The sequence below is a fragment of the Brachionichthys hirsutus genome, unplaced genomic scaffold (genome assembly GCF_040956055.1).
Source record: "Brachionichthys hirsutus isolate HB-005 unplaced genomic scaffold, CSIRO-AGI_Bhir_v1 contig_190, whole genome shotgun sequence".
NCBI lineage: Eukaryota > Metazoa > Chordata > Actinopteri > Lophiiformes > Brachionichthyidae > Brachionichthys > Brachionichthys hirsutus.
This window is the reverse complement of record NW_027180407.1, coordinates 175,614-198,808: the sequence shown is the minus strand read 5'-3', so window position 1 is coordinate 198,808 and position 23,195 is coordinate 175,614. Positions and strand designations below refer to the sequence as shown.

The following is a 23,195-nucleotide window of genomic DNA, read 5'->3' as shown; positions in this document are numbered from 1 at the left end:
AAGGGTTTTTGAATAAATCCACAATTTTGCCAGCTTTCTTATCTTTGTAATTATACATTATCAAACATTGACGCCAAAGAGTTAAACAATATATCAACTTTCCTGGTATAATAATCAAAAAAACAACTATGAGCCCCATGGAGGTTACACTTTTATTTAGCATTGTGCATTATAGCCTGATAAATCACCTTCAATTTGAAACTGATTGTTAATCACAGTTAGATATGGTTTAAACAGCAGCAGTGATTGTGACAATTTTGCCGAGAGACATCTTGAGCTGCATGAATAATATCAGCTGTGAAATCTCCACTCAAAAAAATCCAGGGTTTCAGAGGAACAAGACAGTTTTGTCATCTGGGCCATGAAATGCTATTTACCACAATAAGCTCTCAGCTCATTGAGATTTTAAGTGTAGAGCCTCTCTCACTAAAAAACCAAAAAACCTTTACCCGTCACCATCATCAGCTAAGATGGCAATTACCCAAAGTAGCACGAAAGCACAGACCTGCAGGTGAAAATTATTTTGCCACATTGCAGCATAATCCAGTAAGTAGCACTTTGAGTAAAACATGTCATGTCATTATGAACCCCAAAAGCATCTTTCATGAATGGATTATTTTATGAGTAGTATTTTGTACATCATCATCATCGTCATCACATCTTTATCATCCCCCTGACACATAATTATGGTGAGTTGCAATGATCAGTGATCAGTATGCACATCTGCCTGCCTGCCTGTCTGTACATACTTAATAACATTAGTATATGAGTAAATGATCAAATCTAAATAAAATTGTCTAGTGCTTTGTAAAAACTTTATAGTAATAACATAGTTTTTAGGGTTTTCCATGAATGACTGTGGGGTGAATTTAAAGATTGCTTTTGTTCTCCACATTGTATGTCCAAAATTATATATACTATGCTTGGCTCACCAAAGGAATGTCGGATGTGTCGAAATCATGTGTACTCCAAATCCAACACTTTTGGTCTTTTTCTGATGAATGTCAGAAACCCCAACAATTCAAAGTGCCTCTAAGGACAAATTGTAACAAGTCTTATAAAGAGTCTTGGATCACCATCTGCCAGAGTTATCAGTGTAAAATGACAACACATTATCATCTCCACTGGGTTTAATCCAGTGGAAAAAATACCTGAAATTCATTCGGTGGTTAAAGAAACAGGTGTATCTACAAAGAGAAAAATGTCTATAACAGGAGAAGTCGTGAGACTTTTTATTAAAATAAAATAACATCTCATTCTCATAGTAAACAGGATGGCCCCTCCCTGCACACAGACCACATACTGGAGGGCAACATGCAGGCTGGAATGTCATTGTGCAGTCAGACAGTGTCAATATAATTTAAAACACGCACACTACATCCAAGGGCTTGTTTGCTTCAACAGAGAGAGAGAGAGAGTGAGAGAGAGAGAGAGATGTGTGGGTGACTGACGACCAATCAATGTCAGAGATGTTGACAGCAGGGCACAAGCCATGGGCGAAGAGATGGTATCAACACTGCAGCAGAGATCCAGGGCAACAAAATGAAAAAATAAATAAATAAGAAAACTAAGCTTCAGCTTCACTTGCTGGTATGTCGAAGAAACATTTTTAAACTTACATTTTTATTATTATTATTATTATTATTATTATTATTATTAGTAGTAGTAGTAGTACTGTTGTTATTGTTGATGCAATATATTATATTGCTATTTATGTATATATACACAGCCATGGGAGCTCAGGGGCACCATATCCAAATTCCACTTCGGGCAGCAATTTTGATGGTGACCCAGCAATTAAAATCTAGTAAATATTAATTTAAAGGTATTGTAAGAAATCTTTACTTAAACTATCAAAAGTAAAATGAAATGAAACTAATGGAAATGTTTCACAACTCCTGTGGCGTACACTTAAAAGGTCATATTTTAAGTGTAATATGTGTCTAAAAGCTGCTCAAAACTACTTTGTGTCCAGTGGAAGACGGCTGCACACCCTGGGGATGTGTGTGTGTGTGTATTCTCATCATGATTATCTTTAACAGGCTCATGGCCCATAAAAAAAGGAACACATACAACAACACAAATGACAATTATAAAAGGCCCATATACCAGCGCTTCCACAGAGCTGACTGGTACCCCACAGCACTGACACTGGGGGACACAAGAGTCCAGACAAGAGAGTTCTTACAGTCATTTAAACGGCACATGAATCTGTACAGCAGAGTCCTCATTAGAGCATGAAACGAGTTCACATGAGCTTGACAGAAAAGCAGGCTAGCACTGCTGGACCGGGGCTTTTTCAGCAACATTCTAAAAGCCTTTGAGCTTTTGCAGTGTGCCCTTCATATATTTGCACCACAAAGGGGCCGTGTACAAAGGTGTACAGTGTGTCCTAAGCAGTTTGATTTTAACATTCTCGGTGCACATGTAAAACATTCGCACCAAGGTATTCCTTGGTATTCCTTGGTGCCAATAGGCTTGTGCATACAGACTGCAGCATTGACGATTAATGTCATCATCATCACAAAGCTGCTCCGTCAGAAAGTGACCCAAATATCTTTGTTTTACTACAAACAGTCAGCTTTTGCCCAGACAAATGAAAGTCAGGAAAACAAAGGTCCTTGTCTGCTTTCATTCGACAGACTAGTACAACACTCTATTCTGCATTATATTTAACATCATATTTGAGTCGAAAATCAGAGCATACATTTAGCAGCTGCTGAAAGCCAGCGCTGCTTGGAGAAAGGATGGCGAGATCATCGCCGTACATGAAATGATTGATCAGAGTGTTACCAATCACACATCCTGTTCTACAATTATTCAGTCTCTGGGACAACTCATCCATGTACAGGCATGTGTGATATATAGAAATTGTTAACCTCCGTTGGATTTTCTCTGATTCACCAGGTGCTAATGAAAGAGTTAACCCTCTGCTATAATTATGAAGACAGCATAAATTGATGCCAGCTGGGTGTCAACAGCTGCATGATCTGAATACACTCCTTTAATTCTGTCTCTCTTCTCAACACAAATGAAAATATGTTTTGCTGCAAGCAGATGGTCATGTGCTAGACTGAATACTGCATCAGCCCTTGGCTATTTAATGAAATATTTTTTTTTTAGCTACTAAAAGGCTATATAATGGCCAGCTGCCTTTTTCATTAGTGCCAACTTTTACTTGTTGCTGCCTCCAGAGGACAAAGGTCTATTAAAGTTATGCAAAGTAATGTTTGAATTATGTGCTATTTCTGTCAAGCACTGCAGCTGCACGCCTGTGTAGACAGGTGTACATAGGTTGAAAAACAAAATATCTTTGGGAAATTCTTTATTATACTATAATACAAATTTGAATTGTCATTTCATCATATTATTGAAATAAAGCAACATCAGATAACAACACGTTAAAATGGTGTACAAAATTGCAAGTACAATTGGATCATTTAAACAGGCATACAGATGTTGCTTATATAAAAAGATTGGTACAAGATTTTATCCTTGAAGTACATCACTAAAAATAGCTACTAAAATACAGCTTTATTCATGATGTCCGTGGAATATATATATACTTTTACCCTTTCCAGAAATATCAAATGCAAATGTCAAATGCAGCATATTGAGTAAACGACCATGTAAAAGCCACTAGAGTTAACCCACTAAATGTCATGATAATGTCATTTATGGTACAAAGAATGGTGGTATGTGTTAAAGTAGCAGCCATCGATCAATAGAATCACTCCTTTGTATATTCATCACATATGCAGATTTTACTTAGAAATAGAGACAATGATAATTATAAGACAGTGACAGCATTAAAGAAAAACTTGTTAATAGAGGTGCATCGGTAGCTAATCGTTTTTGGAGAACTCTTCACATATTGCCAGTAACTTTCTTTCAGAACAGATGATGGTGCATTGCCAATTAGCTGGAATGATGGTTTTCTAAGGTGTGTCTGATAATCCCCAGGGGTCATTGAAGCGGTTTCGTTCATCAGCTATACAATGACAGGTCATATTTTGGTCTTGGGTGTCTTACATTTTCTGTAATGAAATATCTAAAAATGACGTTTGGTTCAGATCGGGGGAAAAAAATGAGAGCATTTAAGAGTTTAAGGTCCTTGGTGAGAAAAAGTGAGGAAAGTTTATTAGAATGGATCAAGTGTTATTAAAAACGCATTGATAAACTGATCAGATATCCTTGATTCTGTGGCTGTGCAAAGCCTGGAGCTATTAAAGAAATAACACCATGCATTTGTTTGTGCCTGCTGTACTTGGCCTGGGTGATCTTTTTCTTATAATTTCATGAAAATAATTGAAAACTGTTTTTAGCAGCACATTGGAGGTTTGAGACTAAGAATAAATGCTCATTAAATGTGCTTATAAGGGTGGACATATATTATTTGGGGCTACTGGTTGGCAACTCAGATAATTTTATAGTAAATTTAAATTCAATGCTACCTATTTTCATTTAAAACTTTAATAAAGATGAAAAATTAATAATCACATACAATGGCTTTGTTGAACATGTATTCATGTCTAAAATAAAATCACATTATAAGTGATGATCATTGCAGAAAGAAAACCAGACAAAGTGGCGGATGATATATATAGGCTACAAGGTTTTGAGCACTTATAGGGATGGGAAGAGAATGGAAGATGGGGAAAGATGGGGATAGATATGTAAACAGACCTCAGGAGTCTTGGCTGGTATTCCCTTGGCAGGTAAAGGTAACAGCAAAAACAAGAACAAGGATCTGCTGCAGAGAATGAGTGTAAATTAGACTGAAATAGCAAAATGGACAAATGGAGAGTGGTGGAGAAAAGAAAATGCAGCATGAGGCTTTTCTAAAACAGTATAAGTGTTTCACAAATTAAAAACGCTATAATAATTCCTATGCATGCATAATTTGCTGAATTAAACACGTCTTAAATTACATTAGGCGTAACTAAATCATGTCCAAAAGGATGAAATGAAAGAGAAATTCCTCAGCTATTTTACCTGAACATAAATGCGTACACTGAAATAATTGGACGGAATTATTTGGGTCAGGCTTTTCCTAACACAGGCCAGCTTCCAACGTTGCAGTTGCTTTTATCACCAGCAAGGGGCGAGCGGGACGCAACATCAGTAGCTGCACCCATCTGCGCACACACCCGCAGAGAGAGAGAGAGAGAGAGAGAGAGAGAGAGAGGGGGCGCTGTCGTTGGAATTTAACACACACATCAGAATGTAAAGACAAGGTTTTCAATATTTACATCCCTGCTCACCACAGACGCTGAGGGAGATGAAATGCTGTTATGAGACTCTCTACCTGCCGTGTTTTCATTCTGTTCGTCTTCATTTGTCTCTGCCAAAATGAAATTAAAGCCTCAATTAACGAAATGTCACACAAGGACAGGCAACAATTTCCCGTCATCCACTTAGCCTGCAATATTGCAATGAGGCAAAGTCATATTTTCTCAGATCTGCGGCTGCACCCACAGCGTGGACTGCTGTGATGTACAGATTACAATGATCCTCTGGAAGGCTGCCTCAGATTATAAAGTGTGTTTAACGGTTGGAGATAAAACTGTGCTCCTTGTTCCCCACGGGCATGGCAATAATCCCGGGCACGCGCATAAAGCAGAGACGCACAGTGCACACGCACTAGCCTTTATGAAAATTAGGTCTAAGACTAAGTGGTCATTATGGGTGCTCGAGTTTTATTGGTCTATATATAGGCGAATATAAAGTTTTTGGATTGATACACCTTAAAAATAAAAGTTATACATGCGTACGGAGAGAGAGAGAGAGAGAGATCAGAAACAAGGGAGGAGAGATAGTTTTGAATAAAGGAGAGACAGAAATCCTTCTTCAATCGGAGAACATTGCCTCAGTCCCGGCAGCGGAGCGACCACCGCCCGTCTGCATCCCAATTTGGACGAGACGCCCCGGCCGTGACCGTGTCTGCGACCAGGGGAGTCAGTGTGCGTGTGTGCGCGCACACGTGTGTGTCTGTGTCTGCCCAATCGTGGTGCGAATCAAACCCGTGCAACTCGCGGCTTTAAAGGCAGCATCTTCCACCACAACGCGCACATTGACGCGAGAGGCGGGTCCAGAAGGCGGCATGGAGGAGAGGCGTGTGCGTGTCTGCGCGGAGACAGTGCACTTGGATGTGGCGTCTGACGGACGCGGAGAGTTCCTGTGAGCTCTGGTATTAGCAGGCAGGCGGCTGCGCACCAAGCCGCTGCCCCCCCCCCCCCCCCCCCCCGCCCTCCCCAGCTGTTCTCCTCGCTGAAACCGGGGAATCGACTCCTCAAGGTTCGCTGTGATCCACTATCGGCGTCCTGGATTAGGATTTGACAAAGGTATGTGCGGCGGCGGCCAATTCTGGGGGTCTGGATGCGTTTTTGCGCGGATTGGCGAGTGTTTGACTTCATCTTGTAGCGTGTTTTTATTGTTGCATCCCTGCCCTCTTTTTTTTTTGTGGCCCTGCCAGTGGATGAATGAAAGGTTATTTGGGACTAACGCAAATACATTCGATCGTTTGTCGATGCAGCTTGGGTGAAAAACGTGTACAAATGGAAAGGTGGTGATGTTTGTGAGTCCTTTTGTTGTTGCTGCGGGGTTTTTTTCTGTCCAAAACACATCCGATAGAAATACTATCTATTCTACAAATGTGCTACAGCTTTCATTCAAACCTTCCCCATGTTGTTTTGCGTGAGGCTCAACGTGAGCGCATGCGGGCGATGCTGTTATTTCACCATGAGCAAAAGGGGCGAGAATGGTTCCCGCCATGCCGCGCAAAGAAATAGTAATATTGTGATTTATGAGGGCTATAAAATCAAAATGTTGTGATGCTGCCTGGATTCTGCAGGAATATATTTCAATGGTGGGAAATACACATCGTGGGTGAAAGGAGGATGCTGAGCTTGGGCATGATGGCATTACGATCTGAAGATGCACACACCCTCACATCCCCCCCCCCCCCCCACCCCCATACACACACACACACACACTGGCACGCTTCAATCTTTTCTCAGAATACACGCTTAAAAACGACCATTAACGGAGGAAGGCATGTCGCGCATGTGTGTGCGCGCACCACTGCTCACACAGACGCCCAGGCATGCACACACCCACGTGCACAAATTCACACCATTTCCATAATCATGTGTTTTAGAGCTATGACGTAACACATTAACATCGCTCAAAGGATTACACTATATTCTTTAGCGTCACACAGACTGTGTAGAGAATGAACGCGGCGCGTAGTTTCATTGCTTTGCGCCTAAATAACCTCAAACTGGTTTAACTTGCGTTTCCATTAGAGAGGGCAGATTGCGCGTTTGTGAGAAACAGGTTAGCGTGCCGCTAACTGACACTCATTTTCATTAAAAGGAGAGTGGAGTAGATTTTTAGAGTTCTAATCTCTAATCCAATGCAGTAGGAAAATGGAGAAACTAGTCCCTGGGCATTTTATTCGACTACAGGGGGGGCAGCACCTCAGCGCAGGGGGGAGTAGGTGTGGCTGAGGTGCTCCCTGTCTCTGGAGGTGTCTCTGGTCTGACTCATAGATGGGAGGGCCAAATAAATATACACACGGGAATTCCAAGATTTTCTTTTGACACAACCCCTTTTGGGAAGTCTTCCTGTCCGGGAAAGTTGATTATTATTTATTTTACAACATCCCAGCCATACAGATGTTGAAGTTTCAAATGGAGATACTGAAGTGGTTGGATTGGTTATGACTATGAGGAATGATTTATGTTGCACTTCATCCTGTATTATGCTACCTAGCAATAGTGATCTTGCTGCAGATCTGAATAATCTAACACAATCGCAATACAGATGTGTGTAATTTCTGGGAGTAAAATTATGGAATTGATTAAATGAGGAAATACAGATGTGCAATTCTATGTTAGTTTTCAAGAAGACTTTAAAATCTAAAATGATCAAATGTTACAATGATATTTGATGACATTTTATTTAAGATATCATGTGTTTTGTAATGATGTAGTACTGATGTTTTATTACAAATTACTCCTATGATGATATAGGATAGGCAAAAATAAGCCTGGGGGCTTCAGCCTATTCCTTTTTTGGTTGTTGTCTGATAAATTATGTTGTAAATATGATTTTATTTACCGGTAGTTTTTTTTAAGCCAAAATAAAGTATTCATTCATTCAACACGAAATGTCAATGTCACATGCTCTTGTACTTTTAATTTGTAGTAAATCTTTCAGTGGCTCTGCTCACATAATCATTTCTTTGGAAGTCCTGTGGTTATTGTGATATAACATACAAATGGCATTTGGTGATCTAGTTATTTTTGATGCTTTTCTCCTAATTCTTGCATCATTATGCTCTAATGGGACAATATAGACAATCCCTCGTGGGCGTTATTATGTCATTTGCATATCAACATTAACTGTGGAAAAGGATGAATGCTTAATTTGTCAAACCTTAACATGCAGATGTCAGGATGTTGGCTTTATAAGAAGAGAGGCACCTCCCTCATTGGCAATAAGGACTAATTATACACCAGCCTCTCTTTTATTGTGATTTGTTCAGACAGTGTGCAGACGCAAAAACTACTCAGCCATTGTCAATGTATTGTCTACAGTAGATGTCTGTTGGTACACCCGCGGTGTGGATAAGCAGACAGGAGCAACTGACATGGGAGATAACCAATAAACTGCTGCAAATGAGTGCAAGAACAGTCCATATTTTACCTGCTGAATAAAAACTATACCTAACATAATCAATAGTTATGTTTAATATGTATATTTAGAATATTTTCCCACCTTCGCTGTCTCAAGGCATTGCATTCCAGCCATTGTCATCTAGGTTTTACATAATGTGGAAAATAATTTGGTTATATTCAACCTTTGTCAACATTTGATGCTAACCTTTTAGAAATTATGTTAACAACAGAAGACACATTCAGTCTATTCATTCCGTAGCATCTGTCCTTCATGTTTTGTTTCTGAAACTTCAATCAAAGAATCTCAAGCATTTCAATTAAAAAAAATATTTCTGGCTCTTTCTTCATTTGTAGGACTCTTGACTACAACATACACGCTGTTATATTGGGATGCCATGCCATACCATTGAAAAATAAAATCTAACATAGAAATGGCTCATTCACTTGTACATCATGTTGGAAAAAACAAATGATCCACTGCTCTCCAACAACTACAGATGCCCTTAAGCAAGGCAATTAACCCTCAGCGGCTCAGTGATTAACACCAGTTGACTGTGATCATGTTGTTGTACAGTTCAGTTTTTGCTTGGAGACAGGAATTGAAACAATCATATATGAGACAAATGCCTGTGAAAGTAGTTGAATCAATGTCAGGACATATTTAAAAATCAACTCCTGTGATGTAATGATGGGCGAGGGCGATTTGGGTTGTGATCCATCAATTACAAAAAGTCAGTCTACAAGTCATACATCTTCTCAGTCGATAAAATATGCTATAGTCCTTTTTTTAATCTATCTACATTTCTATTGTTTTTCTGTTAATATTATTATTTTCTAATATTTAATATTTAACTTTTATGACTGAAAATCATAGTGGCCTGTGTTTGGATTGTGTTTAAGAATGTTTTTACATTTACATAACTATCAAAGATTAAATGCATTCTTAAATACAAAAAAAATGAAATAAATAAGCTCACCAATAGAGATACGTACTATTTCAAAATACTGTTTACAATGGTTTAGCAGATTAACAATTTTAATTAAAATAATTACTGTAAATGTTTGACAGCATCAAAGCCATTAACTTAATTAAAATTTTGAAATCACAAACATTATCCTCCATTTCAATTATCTATAAATTAAATGTGCTATTTTGTCTTCTCTTTGAATCTAATTTTTGAAAAATGCTAGATTTAGCCTCTTCATAAGATGTTTAATCAAATTCCATCTGTTTTTTGTAAATCCATATTTTTTTTATGAAACAATGTTTATGTATAATTGTGATTCTGCCAATTTGGTGCTCTATTTTGTTCACATATACCCTGAAAAGTTTATTGGATTATTGAAGTACCGTATTTTCACGACCTTATGACGCACCTGGTGATTCGCCGCAGTCTCATTAACAGCTGATTTTTCGGTATTTCAAACATACAAAGGGCGCGCGGATCAAAAGGCGCCGGCATGATAGGTGCGCAAAATAAAGCAGGAGAAAAACTGAGCTTGGTACTCACATCTTTAATCGTCATCAATCAAACAAGCATACTGGTGCGCGTTTTAAAAAATAGAGCCGGAGCAAAACAGAGTCATTAATCAAACCCATCAAAGTCCTCATCCTCCGTTTCTGTAGTGAACAGCTGCGCTAGGTCTCCGTCAAACATGCCGGCCTCTTTCTTCACTGTCAGTCTCTTTTCGTGCCGTGCGGCGGCTTCTGTGAAGGCTCGAACAACAATGCTAGCAGACAGTTAGCCGAAGCAGCTACAATCCAGTCACACGGTGGCGCTGCGCTGCCTTCCACTCTGAGTGGAACTGTGTTCTCCTTCTGTCGTCCAGCGCTCCCACGCAGCCCGCAGTTTAACGTTGAACGGCTGGAGTTCTTTGGTTAATCCACCGGGGATGACGATGATAAGCTAGCTTGCTAGTTAGCCCGTTAGCGCGTTAGCTAGCTTCACTCCGGTTTAGACCGTATCGGTGAGATCGCAGGAACCGAGTTGCTGCAGGTCGTCTTCTTGCTTCCTCCTCTTCCTCCATTGATCCATTAATGCTGGATTCTCTCCCCGCTGCTCTATTCCCGTGTTCTGCTGCGGGACCGGCAGCCTCGGCACCCACTTCCGTCAACACGCCATAATAGTTTACTGTGGTGATGCGCGTTGGAGCGTATCACTCCGCCAGGCGCCTGACTGAGTCCGCCTTACAACAACAAATAGGCCGCGCGGACCAATGGACGCGCTGCACATTTTGAAAAAAATCTAAGACTTTTAGGTGCGTCCTATGGGTGTGAAAATACGGTAATTAGAATAATTGGCTATCAACTGGTGTAGAGGCTGGATGTGACACATCCAATTGCTCACCTCTCAGTCATTTGAAACACATGATTGTATAAATAATTCAACTATAACTTGCTTAGTGAACTCCTTTGTTGGTTGGTTTGTATGATTGTATTCTATTCATATTTATGTTTAAACAGCATTTATACTGCTAGATAATCATTTTTTTTTTTTCTTTGTCTTTCAGAGAAATGTTCCTTTTCTCGAGGATGACCACTGGATTTACAAGTATTAGCAAAACTCTAAGTGGACTGGGGTTTTTGCCATCGTGAGCTGATCTGTCTGTCAGGGACAAGTTTTCATCCAACTTCATTCACTTGATGATAAAAATAGTCAGGATTGCCATCCATGGTTTCTGCCCTAATAAAGACTGTATCATTCTACATTAAAAAGATTTGCAAAGGAATGTTTACAAAGAAATTGGCAAACCCAATAAAGAAGAAAGAGAGAAGCGAAAATAAAGAGCCTAAATTGACCACTGATCTGCAAGCAAACAATCTAACTCTCTCGACAACGCTGAAGACCACAGTTAAAAAGATTTCCAAATGCGCTTCGGCACGTAACATATCACTCGAGGAAGACGACGGAAAGAACGACTGTTCCTCCCTGTCACCCACTTTTAGTTATCGAGTAGCTATTGCAAATGGACTCCCAAAAAGCTCTCTGTTTTTGAATAATAATGAAAGCATCTTTCCTGAGGTTCTCTCAATTGACAGTAGTTACTCTGACTCTCTGAGTGAGACAAAACTGGTCAGGCGACTGGATGAGCATAAATCTTACACAATGCCAGTAAGACGAAACCGGAAGAGCTTAATCAGTTTGGCTCCTTCTGATGGAAGTTCTGAGGGTGAAAGAGTGGAACGTTCTAGTCTACACACACTTAGACTAGGTGCTTTACGCAAATTAAGAAAATGGAAAAAGAGTCAGGAATGTGTTTCTTCAGATTCCGAAGTTAGCAATTGGAGGAAAACCTTAGGCATCCGGAGCAAGTCCTTGGACCGTGCTGGAAGGCAGCAAAAGAGCACAACCCTGGAACCTGGATCCTCTTCTACGGGTTGCATCAGTCAGACCCAGGATGTTATGGAGATGATCTTTAAGGAGCTTCAAGGAATTAGTCAGATAGAGACAGAATTGTCAGAGCTCCGTGGCCATGTAAATGCTCTAAAAAGCTCCATTGATGAGATCTCCAGCAGTGTGGAAGTAGTCCAGAGTGAGATTGAACAACTTCGTTCAGGATTTGTCCAGTCGAGGAGGGAAACACGAGACATTCATGATTACATCAAACAAGTTAGCCATCAGGCTAATAATTCAACCTTGCGGTTTCTCAATGTTCCTGAAGATAAGTCAGAGAAAACAGAGAGCCTTATATATAAAATATTAAAAGACAAAATGGGTTTTATTGATGCCCATAAAACAATAAAAATTGAACTTGCTCATAGATTAGGCCAACAAAGAGAATGTTCTAATGCTAAGCCCCGCCCTATTATTGTTATTTTTGCAACACCCCAAGAGAGGGATATAGTCTTGAAAAAATGCTATAAACTTAAAGGAACAGGCATAACAGTCTCTACTGATAGTTTAACACATGATGGAAAGGAGAGAAAAGACAAAACATTGTCTTCCTCACAGACCTATGAAAGCATGGATATAAAGGTCCCAGGAAAGGATAAACCAATGGAGGGTGATGACTGGGACTCAATGGATAGTGATAAGGAATTAGATGAGTTAAGCAGAAATAAATATGCAATGGTGATTTCAAAACCGGTTCACAAGAGCAAATCAGAGAAGAGGAGATCCCATGACCACAGCCGGTCAGGAGAAGAAGCAGGCTACTCAGGAGCAGTTCACTATGCTGATGACTCTTACTATGACCCAGACAAGCATGCAAAAGCTTACTACTCTGATCTGACCCCTGGTTGGCTGTCTCAGAGTGACTATTCCACCCCAAAACTCAGCCGCTCTGAGTCTGACTGCTCAAAACTTTGCCAGTCATATTCAGAGGACTTTTCAGAGAGTCAATACTTTACACGGGCTAATGGGTGTTCCCTGCTGTCCTCCTCAGATCAGGAACTGTGGCAGAGAAAGCAAGAAGATATGGCCTCATCCTGGTATGCGAGCCCCAGTCACCCACTTGACCATGGGAATCAAACCTATGAACACAATGAGGTTGAGACGACAGAAACTATTGATAGTGGGGTGAGCAATGGTCTTGTTTGCATGTCTGGGGACAGAAGTCACCACAGTGGCTCCCAGCTCTCTCTGCAAGGTGACTTGTCACCCTGGAAAGACTGGCATAATCTTGATCAGGGTGCTGATTCTGGCTTGGAAGCATCCATAGAGGTTAGCAGTCCCTTTGACCCATCAACCATCCCTGGATTTCCAGAAAACATTACTAAATGTCAGGAAGTTGATTTACAATTTGAAGGAGATGAGGAATTTATGATGCTTGACAGGGAATCTCCCCTACCAGCCATAACCACCCACATTATTCCACCTATCACAGAACGGGAGTCTGTCATCAAGACATCATCTGCACAACGGCAGTCGAAAGAAGGATGTAAAGTGGTCACAAAAGAAAGCATGAAAATATCAGCTAAAGATGCAGTGAAAGCAGCTCCAAAAGTGCCACATAAACAAACTAAATTAGCTCATAAAGAAGAAACCACCAAAATACTACCAAAGGAAGAACTGAAGATTTCTGCTAAGGCTTCGTCTAAAGTGACCTCTAAAGCAGCTCCTAAGGAATCACCCAAAGAACTTCAGAAGTCATTGGCTAAACATTCCTCTCAAGCCTTGCCTAAAGACATGTCTAAACTCACAGATAAAGATATGACAAAGACCATTGTTAAAGAGGTATCCAAAGTGACATCTAAGGTAGCTTCTAGTGAGGGTGCTAAAGAACCTCATAAAGTCATTGGAAAAGATAGTCCAACAAAAATTCCTAATGAATGCTCTACGGAGTTAATTAAAGAGAGTCCCAAAGTAACACCATTTGAGAGCCCTGTCTCAACTCCTAAAGATTCTCCTAAAGAATCCCCTAAAGTCATTACAAAAGAACCCCTTCAAGCTCCATTAAAAGAAGGTGTTATAATTTCTCAAAAAAATGTTACAAAAGAAGCAGCAAAACTACCCCCAAAAGAAGTACCTAAAGTAGCATCTAAGGAGACAGATAAAGTACCCACTAAAGAAGTTTCTAAGATTCCATCAAAAGAAGTCATGAAGGCACCCCTTAAAGAAAGTATGAAGGTGAGCTCTAAAGAAATGGCTAAAGTCCCTCCTCCACAAGCCCCTAAAGAAACACCCAAAGTAGCCTCTAAAGATGTCGATAAGGAGCGCTTCAAAGCAGCTGCTAAAGAAAAATTTCCAGAACTGGATGTAAATCATAGTTTTCAACCAACACAGAATAAAACTTCTTCTATGTATCGCAGTCAGAGTGAGATTCGAACAGACAAGGTAGAGGAGGTTCCAAAGTCTTGGAGTAGTAGGCTCAGCATAGATCTTAGTGAGAAGTCCTTTGGGTTTGGCTTTGGGTCAACACTACAGAGAGCAAAGTCAGCTCTGGAAGTTGTTTGGAAGTCTGGTCCCCAGAGTACCTCTGCTCCTCCTCCTGAAGAACCCACCAACTCCTCCTCTTCCTCATTTATGGGGCGTTTCCGTACCCTATCAAGTTCTACTGCAAATAACGCTGGTAGTACTATTGACTCAGAGGTCTGCGCAGAGACTGTACTCTCCAAGGCAGAGGAAGAAAAAACAAGTGAAGAGGCAGAAGCTGGGGAACAAACAGTTGACAATGAGACTCACTATGTTGAAGTAATGGAGCAGGTACTAGCTAACTTGGAGAACAAAACTAGTGCAAATGAGGAAGAGGAAACAGATAAGCCTGCACAGGAGTTTAAGACTTCTCAGGACTATGATGCGTCTGATGATCTTGAGGCCTCTCAAGACATTGACGATTCTCAGGATTTTGAAACCACAGAGAACAATGAGGAAAGTAAACAGAATCGTGTTTTGGAGTATGATTGCAGCTTGGGCGGGCAGTATGATTACAGTAAGGACCTCGAAACCCAAGTCACAGAGGACACTACTGAATATGATGCAATGGTGGAGTATGTAGATGTAGAGGAGCCAGATGAGGACAATGATATGTCAGAGGAGACGGAGGAGGGTGACGACGATTTAGAGGAGGGAGATGCAATAAGTGAGGAGCTCACTGAAGTTTTTGAAATTTTGGCGCAAGAACAGGAGGATGAAAACAAAAATGTTCCGGAGGAGAAGCTCACAGAGCCCCCCCCACCCAAGAAACGTGTTCGGCCCACATTCAAGGAAGCAGCACTGCGGGCCTACAGGAAACAGATGGCTGAACTGGAGCAGCAGATCCTGGCTGGGGGTATGGCGCTTCTTTTAGTCTGTCACACTGTCATTTGCTATTGTACAAGGTTTTACACTAAAATGACAGGGCAGGTCATATAGTCAATGTGTGCATGAATCATATATGAAAAAAGACAGTAAATATATTTGCAATACTGGAAATTTAAGAACCATATGCTTTTATTCTACATTATAAATACTTTTTAACATCTCAGTTACAACTGTGCACTGTTGGTCTTGGATATGGTTGGATTCTGTTGATATCAAGATATGTTTGTGAATTTACTTGAATGTTGTGCACATTTAAATGTTTTCTGAATAAGTTATAATATGATTTGGAAAATGATGTGCATTATGCTGAAGTATGGTAAATACATCTCTACGTTAAATATTGGATTAATGTGTTAAATATGTCGTTGGCGGAGGTGTGACCACAAACCCTTATTCCTGTGGTTGGTCTGTGCAAAGGTCCATGACTCATAAACATAGAGAGGAACAGATGTACAGAGAGTTCAGTTTAATGAGCAAATTATGGGCTATGATTGCCTTAAACAAAAATACAATCCTTTTGGTGTTAGTGCAGTGTGACATTTGCCCTGTAGTTAAACTGGTGCTTCATAGTCATAGATGTTAGCACTACTTGGGCTCTGGTCATTCAGGCACTTCCCAGCAGACCCATTGTGTCCTGGGATGATTATAGAGGATTCTGGGATCAGTGTACCAGACACCAATAATCTGTTTATGATGCTACCTTGTTAACCATGATCTCTCTAAAGGTGGATCGCAGTGATAACAGGCGGCATTGACTGTGTATTGGTGTTTACATGGCTCAATGTTAGATTCTCTTGAAGCACAGTGCCTGACACGATACAGCTGTTAAACATATTTCCTGGAGATTTACAATTTATCATTGAAAGTTAACAGACGTCAACAATGACATGGGGATGGGCCTCCAATTTTCCATACATTCTTTACAATGATTTCAATCATGAAAAAGTTATCATGGCCCAATTAAAGTAAATATAAACATGGTGTCTGTATGTTGAGGATTCACTTTAAAATCACAATGTCCGTATAGATTTTAAAGCATAGTTTAATGGAGGAAAAGCCTTCTTCCAAGCAGAATAAAAAAACTAACCCGGGGATTTCCAGTCCTAGTTAAAATAAAAAAAAAGCTTTTGACCTACATACAGTGTGGTACTCCAGTGAGATAGTCACTGGCATTCAGGAAATACAGGACTCAGGAAATTGGCAAATGTTTGCACAAACCTGTTCAGAGATCAAATTCAACAAACACCCTGCAAAGTACATATTTATTTGTGTTATTTACTGGAACTCATACATAAGGAGAACTTTGCCCTCTCCTGTCTGGATTTATGTGACCATACCAGCCTTTAAGACCAAGAAACAACGTCTTACAAAAGGTATTATTAGGCAAGACAGAAAAAGGAGGGAACACATCTTCAAATTGCATAGACCATGGATCATTCAGTTCACTCTCAAGTGATTTGAACCTGTGACCTTCTTGCTATGAAGCAACAGTGCTCACTACTGTAACATCGTGTTACCCGCACAAATCTACATACTTTATACAACTCCCACCTCTCATTTACGTTATGCCTTCATCTCTATTAGCTGTTCTGTGTCCATCAGGCTCACGCTCTGAACGTGCTCACTGCTTCGTGTTGGAGCGGTGAAGGGAGTCCCAGTAGTACTGCCACTCTTGCCAGGTCTGTCTTCGACTGGCTACCGCGGCGTCTTTATTCAGATGTTAATTCATACCCAAGGGCATTCTATAACCAGGTCAGCCTTGCCTGGAATATTTATAGAGGTCTGCTGCTCGTGAAGTTTGCTGTTTATTCCAGCGGGAGCGATGGAGGTAGACCGTCTTTATGCTTAGTGTACTGTTTCTCCAGAAAGCGTAGATTATAAAAATAATACCAGAATAATATGGATTAAATTATTTGTAAGTTAAATTCTCAACATCATTAAAGTGTAAATGTTGTTTGATAATGGCAGATGAGCCATTTTACCCTCCGCTCTATTCCTGGTTCTTGCCCAGAGGGATTTTATTTTTACTCTGAAACTGAACTACATAAACTTCCTGACATCAGAACGCACCACCTCACCCATTTAGTCATAGCTGGAAAAAAGGGGCTGAGGGGAAGAGTGGGTGATAACATTTAGTGTAGTTGATATGTTGGGTTAGGGTTAGGGTTAGGGTCATTTAGTATTGTCTGAGTCATCAGAGGAGCAAGCGGTTAAAGAATTGGTCACACAGGCTCGCAGAATATTAACATCTCACTCCGAGTTACCACATTTCATACACTGGAGGGCTGTAACATTTTGCAGCACAAATCTCCTCTTTGTCCTCTTGTTTAATCACAAACCTGCTAACCTGTAAATAATATGTGTTATTATTAACAAAGCCTCTGTGAATTTGCTGAATATATGCTCAAATGAAAAGTATTTATTTCACAAAAAAACTCCCTGTCTTGATGAATTTTACAAGTTATATGTTATAAACTGTACAAATACTCAATGATCCTGATAGCAAGACCTAAACAATCAGTAATATCAATTATTGCATTGTTACAAACGAAAGTAAATGGTGTATTCTGTTAACATCCAACACTAATACACATACATAAAATGAATCAAATAAAAAAACAAGCACATTAAAAATATAACAGCACATCAGAATAATCAGTAGTTTATTTATAGTATTTTGGTTTTTGTTATTTTAGTTTGTTGAAATACAAACATAAAAAAGTTATTTAAATTAAAAGTATATAGTATATATAAACTAACTGTCAGCTGATGACCAGCTCTGTTCCAATCTGAACGACCTAAACCAGCCTTGGACACATATTTCTGTTTTGCTAGAAATTAATTGATAATCACAGGAATATGAAAGCTGACTTTTGATCAGACAAATTGTCACTATTTCTATCATGGTTTATGTTTCAGTTATTAAATTAATGAAAAGGTTCTTTGGCGACGCAATTGCTTTTGTGATGACGGTACAAATGTAAATGTAATAAAAAAATAAAATAAAATGCACTTCTGCTTTTCTGCTTTGGCATTTTATTCTGCCATCAAAACAAACATGTGTCGATGTAATAATTTTCATTTACTGAGTAAAGCGTTATTAATTTCTTGGGTAACTTGATCAACTTAATCAACTCACTGGTGTGATGATGATACCTGTGATCACAACATTAAAAAAATCTATTGAAACAAGAGCCAGGTGACATCTGTACTGATGTCTTTATTTTATATATATTATCTTCACTGAAACAACAGATATTTTTCTCTCACTGTATGAGCATGTTTCTGCTAATGTATTTCTGAATGTCCACATAATAGCACATGTTCCTGTCTTTTTTGCTCAAGAGTCTGGTCTTACTATCAGCTCTGTGCAGACTTTTCTCCTCCAGTGAGATCTGTGTAGGATTTACTGCTGTTGTTGATATCGCTATACTTTGTCTTCAGTGCACCCATGCAGTGTAGTTTCCTACCAATCAGTTACACGTTAGCACACAGATTTAAGGCACCTGTGAATTTAGGTTTATATCAGCGGCCAAAAGCTCATCGCTATCCACTGGCTTTATCTAGAGCAGCTGCAGACCCATTGGCAGATGCGTGGCCTATCTTGTGTAACTGTGAACCTGAAGGCAGCTTAGCTGATCTCTGTCCAAGTTACCCACTTGTGGCACCTCTTTGATTGCTGTATCTCTGCATGTGTGCAGCGTTTGTTGTAACCTCACCCAGTGACAATTTATCCTCTCAGCAGTGACACAAGCACTTTTCGGCTTCATGTTGACTGCAATGCCTCTTCAAAGCTTTTAAAATATCAGTGCCTCTATGAGAACCACCATCATGAATAGATGCACTTGTGGTGAACACTAATGGCACTCTAGTGTCTGAGTAATAGTATCTGCCAAACACTGTCTTCTCAGTCAGCGCGTATGTCTGGAATTATTGATATTTTAGTGCTTATTAATTAATGTTTTCATGGTCGGATTTTTTAACTGGTGTCAAATTTCAAGTATACTGAAACAAAATTACATTAAAATTGCTGCTTCAGCTTTCCTTCCACATTACTCTTCTGGTCATTTAGACGTCCTGCCTGATGCACATGTTGACTCTTTCTCCATGTCACCTTAAAATATTTGTCAAAACAGACAGTGATAATAGATGAGTGACTGCTCCTTCCAGTGAGAAACTAATACATTTCCCAACTCACCACCCTTCTGTCATCTTTTTTCTTTCTTTCAGACAGCACTGCTTTGGATACACAGGTTTTAAGTCATTATTTCTAATCCTCCATGTGAATATTTGTGGAATCATTGCATGTGCATGTGTTTTTTAATGTATTTTGTACAATGTGATTTGATGGTGTTGTGCATTTTGTTTCCCTCTGAGTGTATCTGTGAGTCTGTCTTTACGCTGTAAGATAAAAGAAGTGGTAAATGTTATAGATATGAATGCCGTATCTGCCTTTGAGTCATCACAATATGTGTTGGTTGTCCTTTTACTGCTCCCTTTTTTTCTAAGAAAATGATTTGTGTTTCAATTTTGGTCAGTGAAGTGGGACGGGGGGTGTTACATAATAGTCAGATGTGGCCTGTAGCACCAAAAGCAGCAAAACTCCCAGTCTTGAGCCCACAAATTACATTGATGTGGAATAATTTGGACTTTTGCCTGTGGTACTTCCCTCTCTTCTCTCTGCACTGCACTTCCCCTCTTCTGTCATTCATGTTATCCTGAACTGATCTCCAAATGTACTATTTTCCCATTATGTTATATATAAATGTAATTTGTTTAAATCTGCTTCTACTTTGTTTTCACTTGTTTGCTTTTACCTTCTACTTTCATGTTTTACATCCTGTTTTTCATCTCTCTGCAGCCTCGAAGCGTTTTGGATCCCAAAGTGCTCGGCTTGCAGACTGGAGGGTGGGTGGTGGCTCATGTCCTGATCTGATCATTGCACAATTACACATGTCTTTGCAGTGGTGCTGTTTTGTACTTCCACACTGAGACTCATGTACGGTAGTTTAAATATCACAGATATCGCAGATCAGGGGCATGCAACCCCCAAGAAAGATCATGTGCCTTGTTTTGTGTCTTGGCAAAAAGACAAAACGAACCTAGAAAATGCCTGATATCCTTGCAACATCTGCAAACATGTAAACTAATGTAGAACTAGAAAAAGACAATCAGACATTGCAGACCCTCGCCTCCAATAGACTATTCGATCTTGTGGCCAAACCTGCGCTAGCTTGCTGCTCCGGAATGGGAAAAGATACAACTACAACTGTAACATATATGAAACTAGAATGAACTATGCGTGTGCACACCAAATATGAAGTCTCTAGCTCCGAAATTGAGGTCAGGATGGACTCGTGAAAAATACCGATTTTAGAATGAAAATTAGCTCTCAGATCCAGATTGTGATCCGGATCTGGCCGAAATTAGTCATGGTCATAGACCTTTAAGGAGACTTATGTGTGATTTTTTTCAGATCCATACCACCATATAAGAAAAATGTCAAAAAGTGCCCTATCTCGCAATGTTAAAGAATCCTTTAAAAAATTCTAGAATCTGGATCCAGATCCGGATCAACGCCATTCTCGGGGAGGACCGAGCCACGGACAGAACCTTGCTTGTGTAAAAAGTTCAAGTTGATTGGGTTACTAGTTTTTGAGTTATGCGCATGGAGAGACAAACAAACAGACAAGCAAACAAACAAACGGACCCAATTGCAATACCCTCACCTCCTCTTCAGCGAGGGTAATAAATGGTAAACATATGAATACAAGATTGATAAAGTGAATTTGTGTCACATGGGAAAGAGCTAAAAATCCTATTTAGCACCATTTACCCTAGCATGCCTATGTAGTCATCTGCAGCATGCAGGCAGTGAGAGGCAAGGGCCATAGAGCGAGGCAGGAGCCATCGCAGCTTGTCACGTTGAGTATCTTTCGGGTCATACCACCAATGTTGCTGAGAGGCCTGACAGGAAAGTTCGAGGAGCTTTATCTTTGTAGAGGCATTGGAGGTCTGATGTCATGTTGAGGTCATTAGAGAGGCTTTGAGTGACAACGGAGGTGATGCCACTGAGAGCCCTTTTGGGAAAGGAACAAGCCTTGGAATGCAATGAGAGGGCTGTGGAGCATGCACAAGGGAGTTTGAGGTTGGAGAGAGAGTTAGAAAACTGGAAATGATGCGTTGCAGAAAAGAACTCCTTCTGAAGTGTCTATTTTTGAGGCATGAGCTCTCCTATTAAGAATACACGCATAATATGGACTTGGTATCATGTGCATCAATTAAAAGCAACAGTGGAGCAGAACCCAAAGGCAGATGCCATGGGTCAGTGAGAGGCTTTGGGAATAGCAGATGGCGAGAGGGATCACATGGGGCTCCAGAGTGTGGGTTTTCAGCATCATGAAGAGGAAGGGGTGAGACAAGTTAGAAAGGAAGCGTGATCCATGGCCGACTGTGTAAATCAAACCCCCCTTTCACTGCAGTAATGTCTCTCCCAGCATAGCATTATTATGATATTAACCCTCCTTATATCTGTCTGCTTCTCCAGGGCTGGCAGCATTCTTTATGGTATTGACAGCATGCCAGATTTACGCCGCAAGAGGACAGTGCCTCTTGTCCGGGACCTGGTGAGTCATCTTCCTCAATAAGGTTACGTGTGATTCATGTGAAGTTTGAAATCCCAGTGACTGCATGTTATATCACACGTGCTCTGTGTGAGTATAGATCTCAGCTGGAGACAATACAAAGTTTATTGTGAGCGGGATAAAATGGGTTAGGGCTACATGATGACTGGGTTTGTTTCTTTTCATTAGCTAATACTGCAAGACAGGCCCATATATAACCTCAATATTGTTTTACTTGACATTCAGGCAAAAATAATGGTTATTAAGAGAGAATTTTATTTATGATTTTAATTCCATGCTTTTTAAGACAGCATCACACTGATGCTCACCCATTTTTTTAATTTATTGGAACATAATGTGTCATAACAATCCCATGGAGAGGCCCGTTGCAGTACAGCCCACTTTAGCACTATGCCACATGGTTCGGCTTTGTGAAAGATACAGACCATGAGGATAAATATAGTTTGATTTGAAATGTTAGTCCATTATATGCCTCATATTATGTGTTTGTCTTGTGAATGTTTGTCTCTCGTCTTTGTGTATTTTAAAGTAAAGGATGAAAAAATATACCCAAACTCTTAAAACCAACATGTTTAATATCTGTGTAATAACATGCTGACTTAGCTTGATGTCATACACCTAGATACTGATGATTGTTTATATCACGATGAACAACATGAGTTGATGCTTTATTTGTCCATATCTCTCATGAAATTAATAACCAACAATGTCTTGGTAAGTATGGGCTGTCGTTTATTATGTATTTGGATTTTGCGTGCATACTTGCCATTTCTACATAGACCCATAACAGCTATGGGTCATATTTTTCAGTGAGTTGTCAGATTTCAGCCTCGCCAGTGCTTGGGCCCTTTTCTTCTTTCCCTCTTTGTTGATCGGCAGATGTTGAAAATTTGTAGTTAACTTGAAATGTTGACAACTCTACCCAAAAATATATCTGAAAGACTTCATTGACTTCTGATTTAACTGTGTGAGGCTTTTAAATCATGTAAAAGTGACAATGAGTAAGCCTTTTACACGTGGGATGAAGTCAGCAGTCAGTAAACTAATTGGTGCCATGGCTCTCCTTTGTCAATGTTCCCCAATTGCTGTGTGATTGCTTCAGGGCAGCAACAGCGCTTGATTGG

The 23,195-nt window shown here is 40.0% G+C and overlaps 1 protein-coding gene across 1 annotated transcript in view; it reads left to right on the top strand.

Annotated features, from left to right (window-relative positions):
- The first annotated feature begins 11,353 nt into the window (after positions 1 to 11,353).
- The window catches only part of LOC137914705 (protein unc-13 homolog C), a 64,848-nt gene continuing 53,006 nt past the window's right edge, over positions 11,354 to 23,195 (top strand). The window contains exons 1-4 of the mRNA XM_068758203.1: positions 11,354 to 15,395; positions 19,658 to 19,680; positions 20,289 to 20,335; positions 21,975 to 22,053. Of these exons, the coding sequence (XP_068614304.1) occupies positions 11,357 to 15,395; positions 19,658 to 19,680; positions 20,289 to 20,335; positions 21,975 to 22,053 (4,188 nt within the window). The 5' untranslated portion in view covers positions 11,354 to 11,356. The remainder of the gene's footprint in view (positions 15,396 to 19,657; positions 19,681 to 20,288; positions 20,336 to 21,974; positions 22,054 to 23,195) is intronic.